This window comes from Oncorhynchus tshawytscha, linkage group LG02 (genome assembly GCF_018296145.1).
Source record: "Oncorhynchus tshawytscha isolate Ot180627B linkage group LG02, Otsh_v2.0, whole genome shotgun sequence".
Classification (NCBI taxonomy): Eukaryota; Metazoa; Chordata; class Actinopteri; order Salmoniformes; family Salmonidae; genus Oncorhynchus; species Oncorhynchus tshawytscha.
In genome coordinates this window covers 60,666,933-60,685,427 of record NC_056430.1, presented here as the reverse complement: position 1 = coordinate 60,685,427, position 18,495 = coordinate 60,666,933, and the positions used below count along the sequence as shown (strand labels likewise).

The 18,495-nt window shown below is 44.0% G+C and overlaps 1 protein-coding gene across 3 annotated transcripts in view; it reads right to left on the bottom strand.

Moving 5' to 3' along the window:
- Positions 1–943: 943 nt before the first annotated feature.
- The window catches only part of LOC112265613 (protein jagged-1b), a 32,103-nt gene continuing 14,551 nt past the window's right edge, over positions 944–18,495 (bottom strand). The window contains exons 8-26 of one of the 3 annotated variants that reach the window (XM_024443118.2): positions 17,661–17,774; positions 15,180–15,293; positions 13,774–13,887; positions 13,001–13,047; positions 12,302–12,475; positions 11,434–11,584; positions 10,359–10,523; positions 9,212–9,325; positions 8,454–8,567; positions 8,092–8,205; positions 7,551–7,667; positions 7,181–7,208; positions 6,721–6,806; positions 5,858–5,971; positions 5,371–5,480; positions 4,993–5,226; positions 4,646–4,777; positions 4,256–4,406; positions 944–3,965 (exon numbers count right to left, since the gene is read on the bottom strand). In XM_024443118.2, the coding sequence (XP_024298886.1) occupies positions 3,424–3,965; positions 4,256–4,406; positions 4,646–4,777; positions 4,993–5,226; positions 5,371–5,480; positions 5,858–5,971; positions 6,721–6,806; positions 7,181–7,208; positions 7,551–7,667; positions 8,092–8,205; positions 8,454–8,567; positions 9,212–9,325; positions 10,359–10,523; positions 11,434–11,584; positions 12,302–12,475; positions 13,001–13,047; positions 13,774–13,887; positions 15,180–15,293; positions 17,661–17,774 (2,735 nt within the window). In that variant the 3' untranslated portion in view covers positions 944–3,423. The remainder of the gene's footprint in view (positions 3,966–4,255; positions 4,407–4,645; positions 4,778–4,992; positions 5,227–5,370; positions 5,481–5,857; positions 5,972–6,720; positions 6,807–7,180; positions 7,209–7,550; positions 7,668–8,091; positions 8,206–8,453; positions 8,568–9,211; positions 9,326–10,358; positions 10,524–11,433; positions 11,585–12,301; positions 12,476–13,000; positions 13,048–13,773; positions 13,888–15,179; positions 15,294–17,660; positions 17,775–18,495) is intronic. The other 2 variants (XM_024443128.2, XM_042301959.1) reach the window with 2 other exon arrangements.

Here is an 18,495-nt window from a genome sequence, read left to right as displayed (position 1 = left end):
TAGTGCACTATATAAGGAATAGCGTGCCATTTAGGACATAGTTTGAGAGTTGGGAATGATGAACTCAAGTTTTGCATCCCAAAATAATAAACAGGGGAGGTCGCAATCCCGAAAAGACGAAATATCCACATTCTCTGCTTATACCCCAAATAATCTCAAAATCCAGAAGACTCACACGTCAGACTCCATTTTGTATGAGAAGTAGGCTATCACTCTCCTCCCAATGACAAAGTTTGTGTAATTTGTATAATTGTAATTATAAACTTGGTGGTTCAAGCCCTGAATGCTGATTGGCTGACAGTTGTGGTATATCAGACTTTATACCACGGATATGACAAAACGTTTCTTGTTTCCGCTCTAATTACGTTGGAAACCAGTTTATAATAGCAATAAGGCACCTCGGGGGTTTGCGGTATATGGCCAATATACCACGGCTAATGGCTGTGTCCAGGCACGCCGCATTGCGCCAAAAAACAGCCCTTAGCCGTGGTATATTGGCCATATACCACAACCCCTTGTGCCTTATTGCTTAAATAAAAACACACAATTGCTACTTTCCCATTTTTCAACCACAGCGTAATGGGTAGAGACAAATCTCAAAGTTAAGTGGCAGGAAAAAGCTTGCTTGTTTGTTTCCATTTGGAGTGATTCCTCTATAAATGCATTTGCAAGTGTCTCATGCTGTTTATTTAGGTGAAAGACAGGCTTGTTCCCACGCAGGTTAGGGCTGTGTACAGGCCTTTTAAACTCTCTCACGGGTCTGCTGAGTCTGTTCGTGCATGTGTGAGAGAGGACAGGGATGGTCGAGCCTCAGACAAAGTCGTCATTGTTTGACACTCAACAGCAAATGCGGCTCACCCGGCATGTCGTCTAGTCTATACCCGCCGACTTATGCCACCAGACAGACCCTTTGCCTCAGAAAGCAATGGAAAACACAGACTCATCTGTTTTTGTACAAAATATTTTAATAAATATTACTTTCCAAAACAAAACAAAGACTTGCCAGGAACAACTGCTCCCCCCCAAAATACTTTAATTCTCAAGTTCTTAATGCACTAAAGTGAAATGTACACAAATACTTTCTCTTATATCATGATCTTAAGGGCAAACAAAAAATTATATTAAACGTTTACAGCCTTGTGGTCTCTGATCTAGAAAGGCTGTGTGTCACATGACATTTCTACAGTGTTCTTATTGGACCTCCTCTCTTCAAGTATCTCATTGGTCGAGTTCGTTTTGCATGGCCCGGTGACCGGAGTTTGCTCATTGCGGACCATTCCATTGAAATCGCCACCCACCCAGGGCACACAAAACCAATTCCACCATTTATTAGAGTTAATTACCATATGCAAATAATATGCAAAGTAATCACAAATACATCAAAAACAGGTAAATCTTTTCCAAAGTATCTAGGAATATAATTTTTTCCTGTCCTTGACACATTTTATGCTGTACATGCAAATGTCAAGCTAACAAAAAAAAAATGTTGTTCCCTTAAAAGTATTTAATTGGCAAGCAATGAGTCTGCCACATTTAGTTGATTCAAATGACCCTGCAGCAGCAAAATCATCCTCCATGTGATTTAGTCCCTTCCCCTGCCATCCCACTTACATTTAAGTACTTACAAAAGAGTCCTGGCAAAACTACCATAGAAATGGTTTCAAACAGACATCGTACAAAAACAGGTTTTGTTTTTTTGGGGGGACAAAAATGCCCATCCAAATTGTTAAAAAATAAACTATTCTTTCAAGAACACTTTTGGCATTTATGAAACAAAGTGGAGGTCCAAAGGTATTTGGACAGTGAAACATTTTGTTGATGTTTTGGTTCTGTACTCCAGCACTTTAGATTTGAAATTATACAATGACTGAGGTTAAATTGCAGACTGTCAGCTTTAATTTGAGGGTGTTTCCATCCATTAATGTGGATGCTACCATGATTACAGAAAATCGTGAATGAATCATGAACAAAATTGAGTGAGAAAGTTTGAGGCATAAACATCATACCCCAAGACATGCTGACCTTTCACCACTACCAATAATGGGAGAATAGCATCTTTCGGAAGGGTATGATCTTTGTTCCTCCAACTTTCTCACTCATCATTATTCACGATTCATTCAGGATTATCTGTAATCATAGTAGCATCCACATTAATGTAGTGTTCAGAAACATATTCTATTCTTATTTACAATAAAAGTGACTCCAAAATGACATTAACATTTAATTCATTTAGCAGACGTTCTTAACCAGAGCGACTTACAGTAGTGAGTGCATACATTTTCGTACTGGTCCATCCATGGGAGTCGAAACCACAACTCTGGCGTTACAAGCATCATACTCTGAGCCACATGGGACATTCCTTATCACTCAAATTGTATTGGGCACAAAATAATCTGAAACAAAACTAACTGTAACCGCATCCAACAAGTTCGTAGAGTCACAACCTTGATGTAGTCATTGCATGCTAGGAATAAGGGATCAAATACTAAACTTTTAACTACTTTAATACACATAAGTGTATTTGTCCAAATGCTTTTGGTTCCTTGAAATGGGGAGACCATGTAAAAAAAAAAAATGTATTGATGAAAATATCCTCAAATTAAAGCTGAGCGACCATCTGCACTTTAACCTTCAAATCCACAGTACAAAACAAAAATATTCAATGTCCAAATACTTTTGGACCTGACTGTATATATTGAAACAATATTTTCAAAAATAAGGAAGTTGTAAGCTTACAAAGCTGTCAAACCTTCAAATCTAAACAATGCATATAAATAAAAGGAATGATATTTTAAGGCTCTTGATTATTAAGTTAATAAATCAAATATAAACAATGATTAATAAAAAAAAAATATTTACAGATCTATACAACATTCTACATTGACACAAATTCTTCATATCGGCAGCAATTGCTGACAGACTCAACCTGCCCCAAACAAAAATAAATTATATTTTTTGTTAGTTGCTGTGGTATGGTGATGCGGAAGCGCGTACAACTACAAAACCAGTTACGAGGCTAAACCCACATTAATATTCATCGTACACAAGACTACCGGGAAAAAGCTTGCAAAAAGCCTTCGACAGCAGCTTACCGAACAACGTAGAGATGTTCTTACACGTACATCGATATCTCTATTTACAGAAGTGCTGCCTTGAAGTTAACTGGTTTTGCAAAAGACTGCAAGCAAACGCAGCACCCGGAAATCCAGCCAAACCACAGCCAACCGTTATTGCCAGTGTAAGCCAGCTTGTCGAAACATAAATTAAACACATGGAAATTTGTCTTCTTTGTGAAGGGTAAATCACAACTTTTTGATTCAAAAATATGACAACAGTATCAACAACTTTGGAGCGCCCCTCAGTTGACCTTCCAACAATGATAAACTGGTTGAAGTGGTCGGGCCAAGGTCGCCAAGCTGTGCGCTATACAATGAATTCCATTCGGTTTAAGCTCTGCGTCGACTCCAAGTCTCTGTTATCCTGTTTGTTAGTCCAGTTGGGGTGTTTGCCGGCCGTGCTGAGTGGCTGTGGGCTCCGCTCTTCCCGGTCCACTAGAGTATACGGCGTCTGCCTGGGGAACCTAGCCTTCTGAAGCCTCTTCTCAGACTCCTCGTCATCCGAATGGTGGCTACCCACGTCTGAGTTGTTTGTTCTAATTTTGGCGTTGGTAAGAGAGTTCTTGTCCTCGTAGTGATAGTGGTTGGGGTGTTCTTTAACTGGGGGTAGGCCGTTGGTCGGACCGTGTTTATCGATGGGGTTCTTGATCTGGTTGAGCTGCTCACGCACGTTGTTGACTGCGTTGTTGGTGTCTTCGGCGGTCGTCGCAGGGGACGTCGACTGGGTGCTGACACCCGTGTGGGTGCTGGGCTTCCGGCGCCGCTTGAGGCACCAGATAAATGCAGAGGCCACAGCCAGGAGCCAGATGACGATGACTACGGACACCAGCAGGGGGACCAAGTAGTCTGCTGGAAGGAGGGAAGGCGTCAGTTATCAAAGACTAGAACAAAACGAGGGAGACTCGGATATCAAAAACTATACGCAACTATAAGCAGAAGTTGACAGCAGCAGCAATGTGATATTCTCCCTCTTCCCATTAACACTTTTCAACTGCAAAATTCCCCAAATCCTTCAACCAGGATTTCTGGAAAACTTTCAGGAATTTTTCAAACCTAGGTGCATACAACCATCCCACCACTAGTGAAGGTCAATGTCTTTGCAAAAACAATAAATGGCTGCCTGTGCCCTGTGCTCTCACCATTGGGGTTGTGGGTCTGCCTCCTCTGGACACGGACTTCAACAATGGCTGTGATGATAGTGCTGTTTCCGTTTCGCTTGCTGACCAGGTCTATGAATTTGTCCGTGATCTCCTTGATAGGGGCCTTGCCTCGTCTGGGGTCCTCCGTTGACTAAAAAAATAAATCATAATTGAGTTTTCTTCATACAAGTAAAATAACAATGTAAACTAACTTCCATATCACATTAAATATTGAGTATACTGTGAGAAACCGGACAAATGAATCCTTGTGCGAATGTAGTTATTCTTAGGATGAGTGTCTGCTAAATGACTATTGTTTCAAAACGGCCATTTGCTTGTTCTTGATAATCATGGAATTGAGGGCAAAATTTGAGCCAAAAAGGTACTTACAATGGCTACATTGATCTCGTTGTTGGTGGTGGCCGATGGCTCGCATGTCATGGACACCGAGTACTCCGACGAGAGGTTCCTCACAACATACAGACTTCTTAGCTCACCGCAGATGTGCTCAACAGTCAAGCCCTGCCACACACACACAGAGAGGTCAAAAGGTTCAATGTATAAGTTCACAAGTATCAAAATCACAGTTTATCCAAAACTGTATACTGCTCCTAGTCTTACCAAGGTATAAGAAATACTGCCAAACTGGATATGACAATGTTTTGCCATTGGTTAAATTGACTTCCTAGTTTAAGTTTGAATGAAATGTTTCTATGATGTGGCTTGCACCAACTCACCTGTGGCATGGTGTCCTTGTTGAAGGTGAAGGTGACGTTGGCACAGTTGCTTTCGGGGTGGCACTTCGCATGGGGCGGGAGACTGTGGGAGGCCGACCAGCACTCGCCCTGGCTGGGGCATGGCTTGACAAAACAGCGCTCGTCCCTGACGGGCACACACGTCTGACCAACTGGGCACTCTCCATCACTGTGACTTTTACTGTGGACCCAGCAGGATTTGGGACCGCACCAGATCTGGAGGGAGACAGGAATGTGGTTAACTGTGGTCAGTGATGGTGATAATTTGTGGTCATTAATTGCATAGTTAGCTCACATCACAATGGGTATTTAATATGGTACAAAGAAAAAAAGCTGGTCATAAAACCTGTGGTTTCGTACCTTTGTACAGGTGACCTTCCCATTGTGGCACTGGCAAGTGTTGCAATCGTCATCCCATTTGGTCCCATCCACAGCCACTAGACTGTTGACAACACAGGGTCTCACAGTAACTGCAAAGCAAGAGGTGGCCATTTTAGTCTCTCAAGATTGAACCTGAAACATTTGCTATAGATGCCCAAAATCATAGTTGTGTTTTATTCAGGTTGACTGTTTACACCTACATTGACTCTTGTTAAGACTTAGGTTCTTGTGATGTTTATGGTAATAAAGCTATTGTACCATGCACTTACACATTTGTTTATAGTTAGGTAAACAGCACCTAAAAGAGCTATAGCACAAGGAACAAAAATTCAGACCAAGTTACTGACTAAGATACAGTCCATTGTCATGGCAGAATCCAACAGGGATGATTATGATGGAAAATGTATTTATTGAAGACAGTATGAGCCTAGGCTCCAAAGGAACACATGAAGGGTAGAGGTCTTACCTTCTTGGCACCTGGGGCCTGCCCTCCCTGGTGGACACAGGCAGCGGTAGCCGTTGATCTCGTCTACGCAGGTGGAGCCGAACGCGCAGGGTGACGACTGGCACTCGTTGATGTCTGATGGGACAAGATTGGAAACTGTTAGGGTACTACTCTTTCTGTCACTTCATCTGTTCCAGCAATCTATATGCATCGGTCCATCTATCCTACTGACTAACAGACTGAGTGATGTCTTGGAATCATTTTGCTTAGACTGATATTTCCCAGAGCCACAGACCAAAAAAAACAAACATATATGTTTTATTTTATTTACCTAGGTAAGTCAGTTAAGAACAAATTCTTATTGTCAATGACGGACTTGTTCAGGGGCAGAACGACAGATTATTATTTATTTTTTTACCTTATCAGCTTGGGGATTCGATCTTGCAACCTTCCGGTTACTAGTCCAACACTAACCAGTAGGCTACCTGCCACCCCAAACTATGCTAATCAACTATGCTATCAACTATGCTAATTATACTACTTTGTAACTTCATTATAAAAAAAACCAATGCATTCAAAACTATACCCTAGTTTCATTCCTAGTCCTTGGTGCTAGTTAACAGTTGGACTAACTCTGAATAGTCAAGGGAATTAGTGCAGGTGATCAACTTCTCCATCTGAGCTCTCTTTAACTGGATCAAAGGGCTAACAGCAACGTGAACTTATCTAGCCAACTTATAAGTCTCATCCTCCATTGTGTTGTCCTTACAAGCATCACCAAAGCCAAAAGACTTAAACCCGATTTAGCCCCGACTTAACTCTGACTTTTGTCACAGCTTAAGAATAGTGAGGGGGATGGGGGGGTGCAAAGGGTTAATACTCACTAATCCGGCAGTCTGGTCCGGCAAATCCCGCGGCACACTCACACCGGTACCAGTTATCTCCATCCACACAGGTTCCACTGTTATAGCTGCAGAGAAAAGGATAGAGAGAGAGTGATCAGGGGTCATAGCTCTTAACCAATAAGAATTGACTAAATGGGTGGGAAATATAATTCCATGTCTTAGAAAGTATCTAAATAAGCATCACTCAGAATTCTCTATTAAATGATTTCAACAGATACATTTATATTATTCTTTAAAAAAAATGGCGTTGGGTAGAGGAGGAAGTGTAACAAGGTAAAATGCCTGATTGTGAAGTCTTGAGCAAACAAAGTTACGTGAGTTGTTTGTGGCTCTTTGTCGACGCGGAGTGTATATGCAAGTCTGTGTGTATTATCAGCAGCAGGACATTCCTGCGGGCAGATATGTTTACTGGGCTTAATTTGGTCTGAGATTGACTTACCAAGGGTGGGGATTGCAGTCGTTGGAATCTGTAAAATTTGAAATAAAAGAAAGTTGGGTTAGACAGAGTGCATGTCAGAATACTAACTCAATATGAATTTGTGGCTAGCTGAGAGGCCACATAACATTAATCTAAGAAATAAAACAAGTATATGTTTTTCCCTATAGTTAAGATTTAGCTCGATACTACATTCATTACATAAAGGATGAAGGCCAAACTGTATTTATCTACTACGGCAGGTTAAAATGTAGTTCTAGTGAATTTTACACTATCAAGTTATGAACAACTAATAGTGCACAAGACTACAATTATCTACTAAGGATTTATTAGTATTAGTGAGGACACACACACACACTCTGGGGTCACTCACTTTGGTTGCAGGTCAGGCCCTCCCAGCCCTCTTTGCAGACGCAGGTGAAAGAGTCTCCACTGACTACACAGGTGCCTCCGTTCTCACAAGGACTAGGCAGACAGCTGCTGTTCTTAGCTGGAGAAGCACACACAACCTTTAGCCAACATGCTAGCTAGCTGGAAAATGCTACACAGGCAAACATAACATTTAGCCACCCTGTTAGCCTCCCAATGCTACATGGGCAAACACAACCTTTAGCCTACCTGCTAACTAGCAAATGCCACATGGGCAAAAGAAACCTTTGGCCTAGTTTTGAACCAAGCCTTCAGCTATACTACTAGTTAACAGAGGCAGCTACCTCAGCAATTACAGTTTAGCAATGGAAAATCTAAACCAAGTGTTTTGTCATACTCAAAATGTCTATTTTTAGGAATTTAAAATGAGGGCCTTGCATTACTTTCAAATGTTGAGGGAAAACCAAATCATAGTGGTTGTGGTGAATGCTCAGTTGGAATAGCATTAGCTGCAATAATTTAGCACTGGCGGCTACACTACATACCTATATTACAGGTGGCACCCTCCCATCCGGCAGCACACATGCATTTGAAGGTGTCCCCTTCATCGTAGCACGTTCCGCCATTGTTGCACGTAGCCTCGTCACACTGGCTCTCTCCTGGAAGCAAAAAATATTACATGTTAGCAACTATTCATAGTCAATGTCAGGAAACCATTAGGCCTTAAAACTTATCATTTCAGGTATGTGTTATTTATGCACATAAACACACCCTTTCGAACACATACAAGCATGCACACGCTTACATCCCACCCACACGCATATTTCACACCACAACACACTTCACATGGCCGCCCCAGGGCGAAAAAAAAAGAAAAAGTGTGCGATACTGTAGTAAGGGGGCTTACTTGAGTGACATGTCTTGCCCTTCCATCCGTTCTTACACTCGCAGTAGAAGTCGTTCACCAGGTCTCGGCACGTGCCGCGGTTGCGACATGGGTTGGTGTTGCAGTCGTCAATGTCTGAGGAGACAAAAAAAAGAAGTCATTTCATGTTTAACTGTCTGTTTGGCATCTCCAAGGCCATTAAAATCCTAACCTTAAACCCCCAGCATTATAACGCCTACCAGGCGTTATAATGCTGATAACGCTTCAATACCAAGAAGCAAGTCAGATAAAATAAAATAAAAAGTCGATGCACTGTTCCACCTGCATGTAATGCATAAGCACATACATACATATATATACATACATACATACATATATACATACATATACATACATATACATACATACATATACATACATATACATACATACATATACATACATATACATACACACATACATACATATACATACACATACATACACATACATACACATACATACATACACATATATACATATACATACATATACATACATACACATATATATATAGACTTGTGTACCACTGTATGAATACTTTTGAAATGATACAAACAAAAGAACCATTCACTTTTTGAATACTTGTACTACGTTGTGGGGTGATAGGCAACTAAATAACTTGTATATAACTTCAACAACAATGTATTATCCACCGGTGGTTCAAAGAAAGTGAAAGCCATTATTCATTGAAAACAAACATGACTACATAACAGTATTGAGAAGAAAAATGTACTTACTGTCGTCACAGTTGGGTCCCTCCCAGCCCTCGGCACAGATGCACTGGTACAGGCTGACTTTGTCAATACACGTTCCCCCGTTCTGACACGGGCCACTTTCACAGTCATTTATATCTGAGAGTGAGTGAAAGAGAAAAAGAAAAAAAAAGTCTGAGAAAATAAACAATATCAAGCCATGCAATCAAGGTGTGCACCATGAAATCCCTTCAAGGACTCATTTACCATTTCCAATTATGTGAACAACTCGCATTGTTTCCACATTACAAATTCAACAGAGGCCTTGCGGTTTCCCTAGTGTCCCATTTATTTTGACTGTCGTCTCCGGTCAAGTAACCTTCTACCAAAAGCCCTTCCCAAAACTCCTTCTGTCACCCAAAACCACAACAGAGAGCTTGGTGTTGGGTGTGTGCGTGGGAGAGACAAGGCCGGGCAAGAATAGGCAGACTTCCTGGCTTAAGAGAATGAGAGTTAGGGGTGGGGAGGCATGGAGCCCCCTTCATTTAACAACTTCCCCACCCCCTGACAGGCTAGCGAAGGCTGAGCAGGGTCATTAATCAAGGCCTGTGTCTGAGAGACAGCATAGGCCTCGCCTGGGGCCTCCATTAGATAACCCAGTGACTGTAGGGCCAGGGCTAGCCTGCCTGACCTCTCTGGGCTAGGGAGCCGGCGGCTAAAAACAGCCATCCATCAAACGGAGCTAATAATTATCGTCAAGGGGTCACCACTCTCCCCTGAAAGAACTGTTGGTGAGAACAAAGTCACCGGGTTTGGAAGGAGCGAGAGCACGCTTTGAACCCAAGGATGCATGTGTCGTGACAGAGATCACGCCAAGAAACAGGAACGATCCTTATAACGGGGAGGGAGATTCTTGTGGTGTACTTATGGTCGGAAAGGGCCCATCCCGTCCTCTACCACCCCTGCAATAACATTCTCTCTCTCCATTATCTGCCCTCTCCACTTCAACCTCACAATTCTGCCACATTTCCCCCACTATCTATGCCTCCCTCACACCCCCACATTGACCCCTTAATACACACATTAGCCATCCACCATCCATCAAAGGCTCCATCCATCCACCTCCCTAGCCATCCTCCAGCCATTCATCTACCGTTCTTCACTCCTTGGTGGGACTGGGGGAGTCACTTACTCTCATGGCAGTATGTCCCGGTGAAGCCCTCCTGGCACTCGCAGCTGAACTGGCCCCCAGCCTGGCTCCGGCAGCGCCCGTGGGGCCCGCACACGTTGGACGAAATCAGACGCACGCCCCCAGGGGTGCTGTTGGATGCCACGGAAACCGTGCAGCTGTCAATCACTGAGGGAGAAAGAAAGGGCGAGGTCAGGACAGCGTGCATATATGGCAATCACATAAATGTTGATATCCACAGAACTGACGTTACCACACATCGTATAAACCTTCAAACGCTTTGGGTGCCACAGCTTCCAATAAAATAAATATTCAATAGATGCAACATATGCCAAGGCCCTCTAATTTCTTCAATCTGTGGTGTGTATAGATAAAAGTAGTTAAACTAAGTACAAGGGTATAAACCCGTAGACTGTCATAATTACGCTCTCAAAAATGCGTGCATACACACGGCACAGAGTGAGAAAATTAAGGGGGTCTATTGAGTATTCAGCAGGAAGATCACACACAGAGCACTTCAGTTTTGCCAGATTTTTCTGGGGCGTTTTGGAGAGACGAACAAAGTCTAGTAGGGAGGAGAGGAACATTTTAAGAAGCAGAGGCAATTTGTCAGAAGCAGGAGGGCGGCGTGGGGGGTGTTCTTGAAGGGAGTGTCTTGTCAAAAAAGTAGTCTGGCAGCAGTAGCGACTCGAAAACATGAAACCAAAACTTAACCCTTCCCATGGTAACGAGGCCCTGGGGGACCCGGCGGAGAACGGGTTAGTGCCGTGCGGGCTTGCTAACCCTAGGTCTTCACACACACACACACACACACACACACACACACAATGGTATGACACACACCCAGCACAATGGCCTTGAGTTAGCAGATTAGATTACAGACTCTGCGGGCTAAAAAGCCCCCCTCTCAGATTTACAATTGGCTATAAAAAAAGCAAAGGGAGACAAGTGACCTAAAATTTTTGGGATTAGCTTTCATTAGCATTAGCCAAGCTAGCCAAAACTGCCTAGGCTAACACTGAAAACCGACTTCTACAGTACTGTAAAGACAAGGCTAAACCAAAACGCAAATATGAACCTTTGCATGGTGTGGTCCGACAGTGGTCCTTCAAATGGGAACAGTTCTTGCCCTCGTAGTCTTCTGGACATTTGCAGAAGTAATCGGTAGCCAGGTTGAAACACTGGGCCCTGTTTTGACATGGGCTCGGCATGCAGTAGTCGATATCCAACTGAGAAGGCAAGAACAAAAACAAAGAAAGGTTTAGACACAAGCCATGTAAAGTAATACCTGCCATTTTACCTTTTCCATAATAACCCATTGTGGACTTCACCACGGAAACCTGCTAAAGAACCATAAACAAACGCTTAGCGGTGGGGAGTTGGAGGAGGCGGGAAAAGAGAAGACAGACTTAGCCCAGACGGAAGGTTCACAAGTGTTAACAAGCGCGACAAAGCTCCAGTTTAGAGTTGCAAAGAGAAACAATCGCAGAGAGAAACGCAGGTGCGATTATAGTGGGGGGAAGGAAAGGTGGCACAAAAATTTAAAAAATAAAAATTAAACGGGGGGGGGGTGGGAATGGGAGGGAAACAACTGAAGAGGAGGATATCAATGAAAACATATTATGGTGAGGAGATTCACACAGGAGAGAGGGAGGTAGTCAAGGAAAGTTGGCTCTAACCACCGATCTAGGTATGGGGAAATACGGTATCGGACCGTGGATCAGTGGTTTGAGGTGATTGCAACTTACTCACGATTTACTCAAGATAAGTTGGCCCTAACCACATATCTAGGATCAGCTTATACTACCTCCAATTCTAACCATAAACCATTACAAGGATGGAGCAATATCTGCTCCTGGATCAGTGTTGTGGTTTAAGGTGACTTGGACGAACTCTGGGTGGGCTCTGGGCACAGTGAGGGGGGTGTGGTGCCAATCTCTGCTCACTTGACAGAAGTTGCCAGAGAAACCGGGCAGGCACAGGCACTGGAAGCCATTGACGTCGTCCTTGCAACGGCCGCCGTTCAAGCACGGGCCACTGGCGCACTCGTCTACGTCCTTCTCGCAGTGCTCGCCGCCGAAGCCCGACGGACAAACGCAACGGTACCCATTCACCATGTCCTAGGGAGGGGAGGAAAACAGAGAAAGGAAAAAAATAGAGAGAACAGGGTGTTGGGGGTGAGTGTGGGAGGTACGGAACAGGGCGGTGAGGAAAACAAGCCATTGTGAAAGGGTTGGAAAAGAATTAAGAAAGATTTATTTTTCCTGGCAGGGGACGAGAATGTTTATGGTAATCTGATCTATTGTAGTCATGAAGACCTTCCGCCTATTCCCTCCCTCCCATTCTCCCCTCCTACACAAGCATTCATGTCTTTCTGCCCCTCTCTTTGTTAGCATTGCCCGAGCAACTCTGTCATGCCTGTGTTCTGAAAGCATGTCTCAGCAGTTTGCCATTTTTAAACCTGCCATAAAGGAAAAAGGGGGAGAAAGAAGCCAAAAACAACTCCAATATGCCAGGAAGTTCCGGAATATGTATTTCGACCAGGACCGGTACATTACGGAAAAATAAGAAAACATCTGTGTCCCTAACGGAACCCTATTCCCCATGATAGGGTTCTGGTCAAAAGTAGTGCACTATAAACATACCTTGCATTTTCCCCCATTTTGACACTGGTCCAGGCAGTCATTGATATCTGCGGAAACAATTTGTAACAATAAAATAAATTAAAATAAATTATAAAACTTATACAATTTGAGCTCCGCCGAGGCGAGGCCTTGATAAGGCTTTCTTGTCAAGATTTCCGACAAGCTTCCTCAAGATAACACTTGTTCGAGAACGGGTGGGGAGAGGTGCAATTCATGCGGGCCCAGTGCACTGGGGCTTCACACAATTGTTTGAGCGCCCATGTTATCTGCACATTATCGTCTGCCCGGCTGTGCAAGCAGACAATGACTCGAGATTTAAAAAAAAAGTGTATTATTATTTTCTTTCTTTCTCTGTCATCTATTTTCAGACTGACCACTCCAGAACTACTAGTCCAGGTTCAGAGAAACCCTGTGCCAGCTTCAGTCCTAGCCGTCATTCTCATGAACTTGCATCCAAAACTGGCCCTACAACAGTTGCTTAAAGTAGCTACTGGCACTTGACAGTGCCATTTCTTCATTTTAGAACAGGGGTGTGCAACTTTGGACTCTAGAGATTGAATGGCAGGGTGAGCAGGCTTTTGTTCTACCAAAGGCACGAACACACTTCGACTAATCATGCTTTCAATTGCCAACCATGATTAGTTGATTAGCCGAATTACCCATATTAGCGCTGTGCTGGAACAAAAGCCTGTATCCCCTGCTGCTTCCTGGAACCAGACTTGCCCACCCCTGCATTAGAACAAGTGACAGGCCTTTTCATTGAAAACACTCACTGGTTTCGCAGTTCTGGCCCATCCAACCAGGGAGGCACTCGCAGAAGTACCCTCCAATCAGGTTGCGGCAGGAGTTGGCATTCAGACAGGGGTCGCCTTCGCACTCATTGGCGTCTGAAATCCATAAAAACAAACAGGTCAGAAAGACAGAAAAAGAAACATTTAATTCCTTCATTCCTGTTAAAGGGGATTGGGATGAGATTGCGAGGGGTCGGCAGCCATAGGAATAGATATTTTAATGGTTTCCCCCGTCACCCACCCATTGACTTGGGAATGCCTATTCTAGAAATTATATTTCTATGGTCTTTTCTGGTGGTCTGCTGTGGTTTGCATTCAAACCGCGTCGGAGCCTGTCCCCGTGGCAAAAGGCAATTGGGGACAAACACAAATATGCCGGGAAGTGAAGGGTAGTGGATCAAGGCAGCAGTGAATAGTTAGTGGCACCTATCTTCTTGCTCTTCACATTAAGGGGTGAGGAAGAGGAGGAGGAGGCGTAAGGGAAGACAAGGGTGAGAAGGAGTGAGGGGGGAGGGGTAGTTAGAGAATTAAGGCAGTAGTGAATAGAGTTAGTGGCACCCATCCTCTCGCTCCTCATTCTAAGCCCTTTAAAAACACACTGCCATTCCTCAAAGGATGATCCCCGGCTTAGGAAACCCCACTTTATCCCTCTGCCCTGAGGATTCCCAAAAGCAGCCATGGAATGGAATGCCGAAGGAACTTTCCCCCCATCCTGGCATGCCCGCCTCCAAATCTTCACACTAGAGCGCCATCAAAAGTCAAGGGCGGTATGATGAAGAGGAATTTGCACTTAGAAGCTTTTCTAAAGGTCAGTTTTGAGATTTCACCCCCTAATGGATAAGGTTCAGATTTGGAGAGTGTAAGCTGGTTCTAGATCTGTGCGCTAAGGACATCCTCTAATTGTAGCAAGGTGGTTAGAAGTTGGCCTCAACCACAGATCTAGGAAACTAACTTTAACCATTAGAGAGAGGAGATATTTGACCCTGTACCAGTATATAATCTATCATCTCCGTAGTGTGCATAGAGATCAATACTCTCTCTATGGTAGTAGGTTATAGGATATATAGGTGGTAGTGGGATAGAGGACTAGGCTGTTGTGAGGTAGAAGGTAGAGGTTTGTAGGATTTAAAAGTACTCAGTTGTTTCTGTGTCAAAAGGGATACAATAGGAGTTGGGTTTTGTGGGATATAGGAGGTAAATGTTTTTTTTTTTTAATTATAGAGGATGCCAGCGAACTAGGTGGTTGTATGATAGAGGAGGTGCAGGGGTGTGTGGGATAGAGGTATATATACACGTTTTTTTCAGGGGGGAAATAGAGGATGAATGAGAGCTCAGTGGCTGTATGATAGAGGTGGTGCAGGGTGTTACGGGATAGAGGACTGACTGACCAATGAGGCAGGTCTTGCCGCTCCACTGGGAGGGACAGGTGCACTTGAAGCCGTTGACCTGGTCCTGGCAGGTGCCCCCGTGGCCACAGGGGTTGGGGAAACACTCGTCCACATCTGGAGGGAGGAAACAAGTGTGTTACGGCTACACGTGGAATGACAAATCAGATGTCCATGACTATGGCTAGGTCTTTAGTGCTTGTTGAAAGGCTGATGGTGTCTTGATGACCCAAAATAACACTTATTTTTTTTACAATTATTTTTAGAAGTCCCCGCCGTCATGGACTTTTTCAAAATAAAGTCTATATAACAAAATGTGGTTGTTAGAATCTTAACCCCTATTAATAATCACAAAAAGAACTGGAGTTATAAGCAGGTTTAGGAGGGTATGGTCCCCCCCCGTTGCGCTACTTTCTCCCGATAGTAAGGCCTGATCCCCTCCTCCTCTCGACAGTTGGGAGGTGCCGTGCCTAGTTGATAATCCCCCTGATAATTGCCCTCAAAACTGAACCTAAACTATACAGAAACTCATTTCACACATAAGAGCTGAAAAAATAAATAAAAAATGAAGTAAATTATGATGGGGGAGAATGGGTTGATGAGCGAGGGGAAGCGAACTATGCAATCCCCAGTTGTGAATGAAGAACAGAGCTGGCCATTCTATTCTATTCATCTATTCAAATGATAATCTCAAAAACAGAAGCGGAGAGAAATGTCAACACTGACAATTTCTTCACGTCACCGTCATTGGCGAACAAGTTGCTCGCAAAGAAAACAAGCCTGGTTGGCACCATGAACAAAGCGAGGCGGGAGCTTAATATCATGCCGTCTGGTTTGCTTAATATAAGGAATAAAAATAAATAAAATTGTACTTTTGATACTTAAGTATATTTAAATATACTTTGATACTTTTACTCTAGTAATGTTTTACTGGGTGACTAAGTATAACAATTGGGTATTTTTTCTACCACTGTGCGCGTCGCCATATATAAATCAACTTAAACAACGCATTATGCTCTACTGTATCACACGTGTTTTTCCCTATGAGAAAAAGATCCTACTGCTTTCTACTTTATTCTATTCCATATGTTGTGGATTTTTGGGATCAAAATGGCACAGCTGTACACAGTGAAAGGAGGAACTTGCCGCTGGCCTTTCACGGCGTTCTACAACATGCTTGTCTTGGCTGCCATCAACACACACGTGCTGTTTAAGCAATGCATGAACCCCATGAGCAGGAGAGACTTCACCATGAGTCGAGCACACGGGCTACGTGAGAGACGTGAGGGGGGTCGAGGCAGCAGCGAAGATTCCACGAGAGGAATTGCGCAAAGCCAAGGAGAAACTGCCAGGTGGGCAGATGAGCTCGCAATAAAACCCACGAAACCTGTTTCAGCTGCAAGCGACTCGTTTGTGCGGGGGGGGATGTGTGATGACTGTTAGAACAAGGGATAACAACTAAGGTCCAACTGGCGTGAAGATGAGCACCATGCTGTAAGAACGAGGGATAACAACTAAGGTCCAACTGGCGTGAAGATGAACACCATGCTGTAAGAACGAGGGATAACAACTAAGGTCCAACTGGCGTGAAGATGAGCACCATGCTGTAAGAACGAGGGATAACAACTAAATAAGGTCCAACTGGCGTGAAGATGAGCACCATGCTGTAAGAACGAGGGATAACAACTAAGGTCCAACTGGCGTGAAGATGAGCACCATGCTGTAAGAACGAGGGATAACAACTAAGGTCCAACTGGCGTGAAGATGAACACCATGCTGTAAGAACGAGGGATAACAACTAAGGTCCAACTGGCGTGAAGATGAACACCATGCTGTAAGAACGAGGGATAACAACTAAGGTCCAACTGGCGTGAAGATGAACACCATGCTGTAAGAACGAGGGATAACAACTAAATAAGGTCCAACTGGCGTGAAGATGAACACCATGCTGTAAGAACGAGGGATAACAACTAAGGTCCAACTGGCGTGAAGATGAACACCATGCTGTAAGAACGAGGGATAACAACTAAGGTCCAACTGGCGTGAAGATGAACACCATGCTGTAAGAACGAGGGATAACAACTAAGGTCCAACTGGCGTGAAGATGAACACCATGCTGTAAGAACGAGGGATAACAACTAAATAAGGTCCAACTGGCGTGAAGATGAACACCATGCTGTAAGAACGAGGGATAACAACTAAGGTCCAACTGGCGTGAAGATGAACACCATGCTGTAAGAACGAGCGAGGCCACAAATAATGTGTTCAATAACTGACAATGGACCATTTTTGACTGCCGTCATAAAACCAACACATTCATTATAATGCCATTATTGCTTTTGTGCTGACGTCCAAAAGATGTCATTGGTACGAAGGGGGAATCCAACGAGGACAGGCTTCTCTAGTGCTAGAGGCCCGGTGAATGTTCAAGGGTAAACTCACTGAGTATAATATTGAATTTACACACTATAATGTATTACTTACTGATGCTGCAGGAAGGGCCACTCCAGCCGGGGGCACACTGGCACTCGAAGCCCTGACTGGTCTCCACACATCTCCCTCCGTTAAAACAGGGCTCCGACAGACAAGCATGCTCTGCTATGGTCCGAGAGACAGAGCGAAACAGAGAGATGGATAGATTGAGTGGGTAAAAGGGAGAGGGGAAAGGCAAAGAACAGAGAAAGGTAGATGGAGCAGGTAGAGGAGAGAGAGAGAGAGAGAGAGTTAAACTCCTAAACTCAGTTCTCACACTGCAGGAGGGTGGGGTGGGTTTTCCCCCTCGCTGCTGTCGGTTCCCAGCGGCTCTCTGGCCCAGCTAGGCTACAGCCAGTGGAGTGGAAAGCCCCTTTGACCTCTCACTAACCAGCTCTGGACCACACCGCAAGACGAGGAGCGAGAGAGTGAGACAGACAAGGGAGGGAGAGATAGGGAAGGATAAAGGAGAGTGCTGAGTGCAAGAGAAATAAACAGAACAAGAGAAATTTCCTCAGAGAAAAAAGACAGCCAGACAAAGAATAAAATACACAGAGAGAAAGCGAGAGACAGAAAGACAGGGTCCAGTCCCCCACTAGGTCTACGTTGTTAAAAAAAACAAAAGAACATCCCCTCTCCCATGTCACTAGCCCCCCAGGGCCCTAGCCCTATAGTCTTAGCATTAACTCTAGCCAGCTAGCAGGAAAACGTCTGTCATGGCACGCTGACCCGCAGAGCGTTCGCGCCATGACTTCCACCCGAACGCAAATCATTGTCCATCCCTCCGCGGGAGGACGAGAGAAGACAGGAGGGAAGAGAATAGCAAACTCACAAGTCACAACGGATT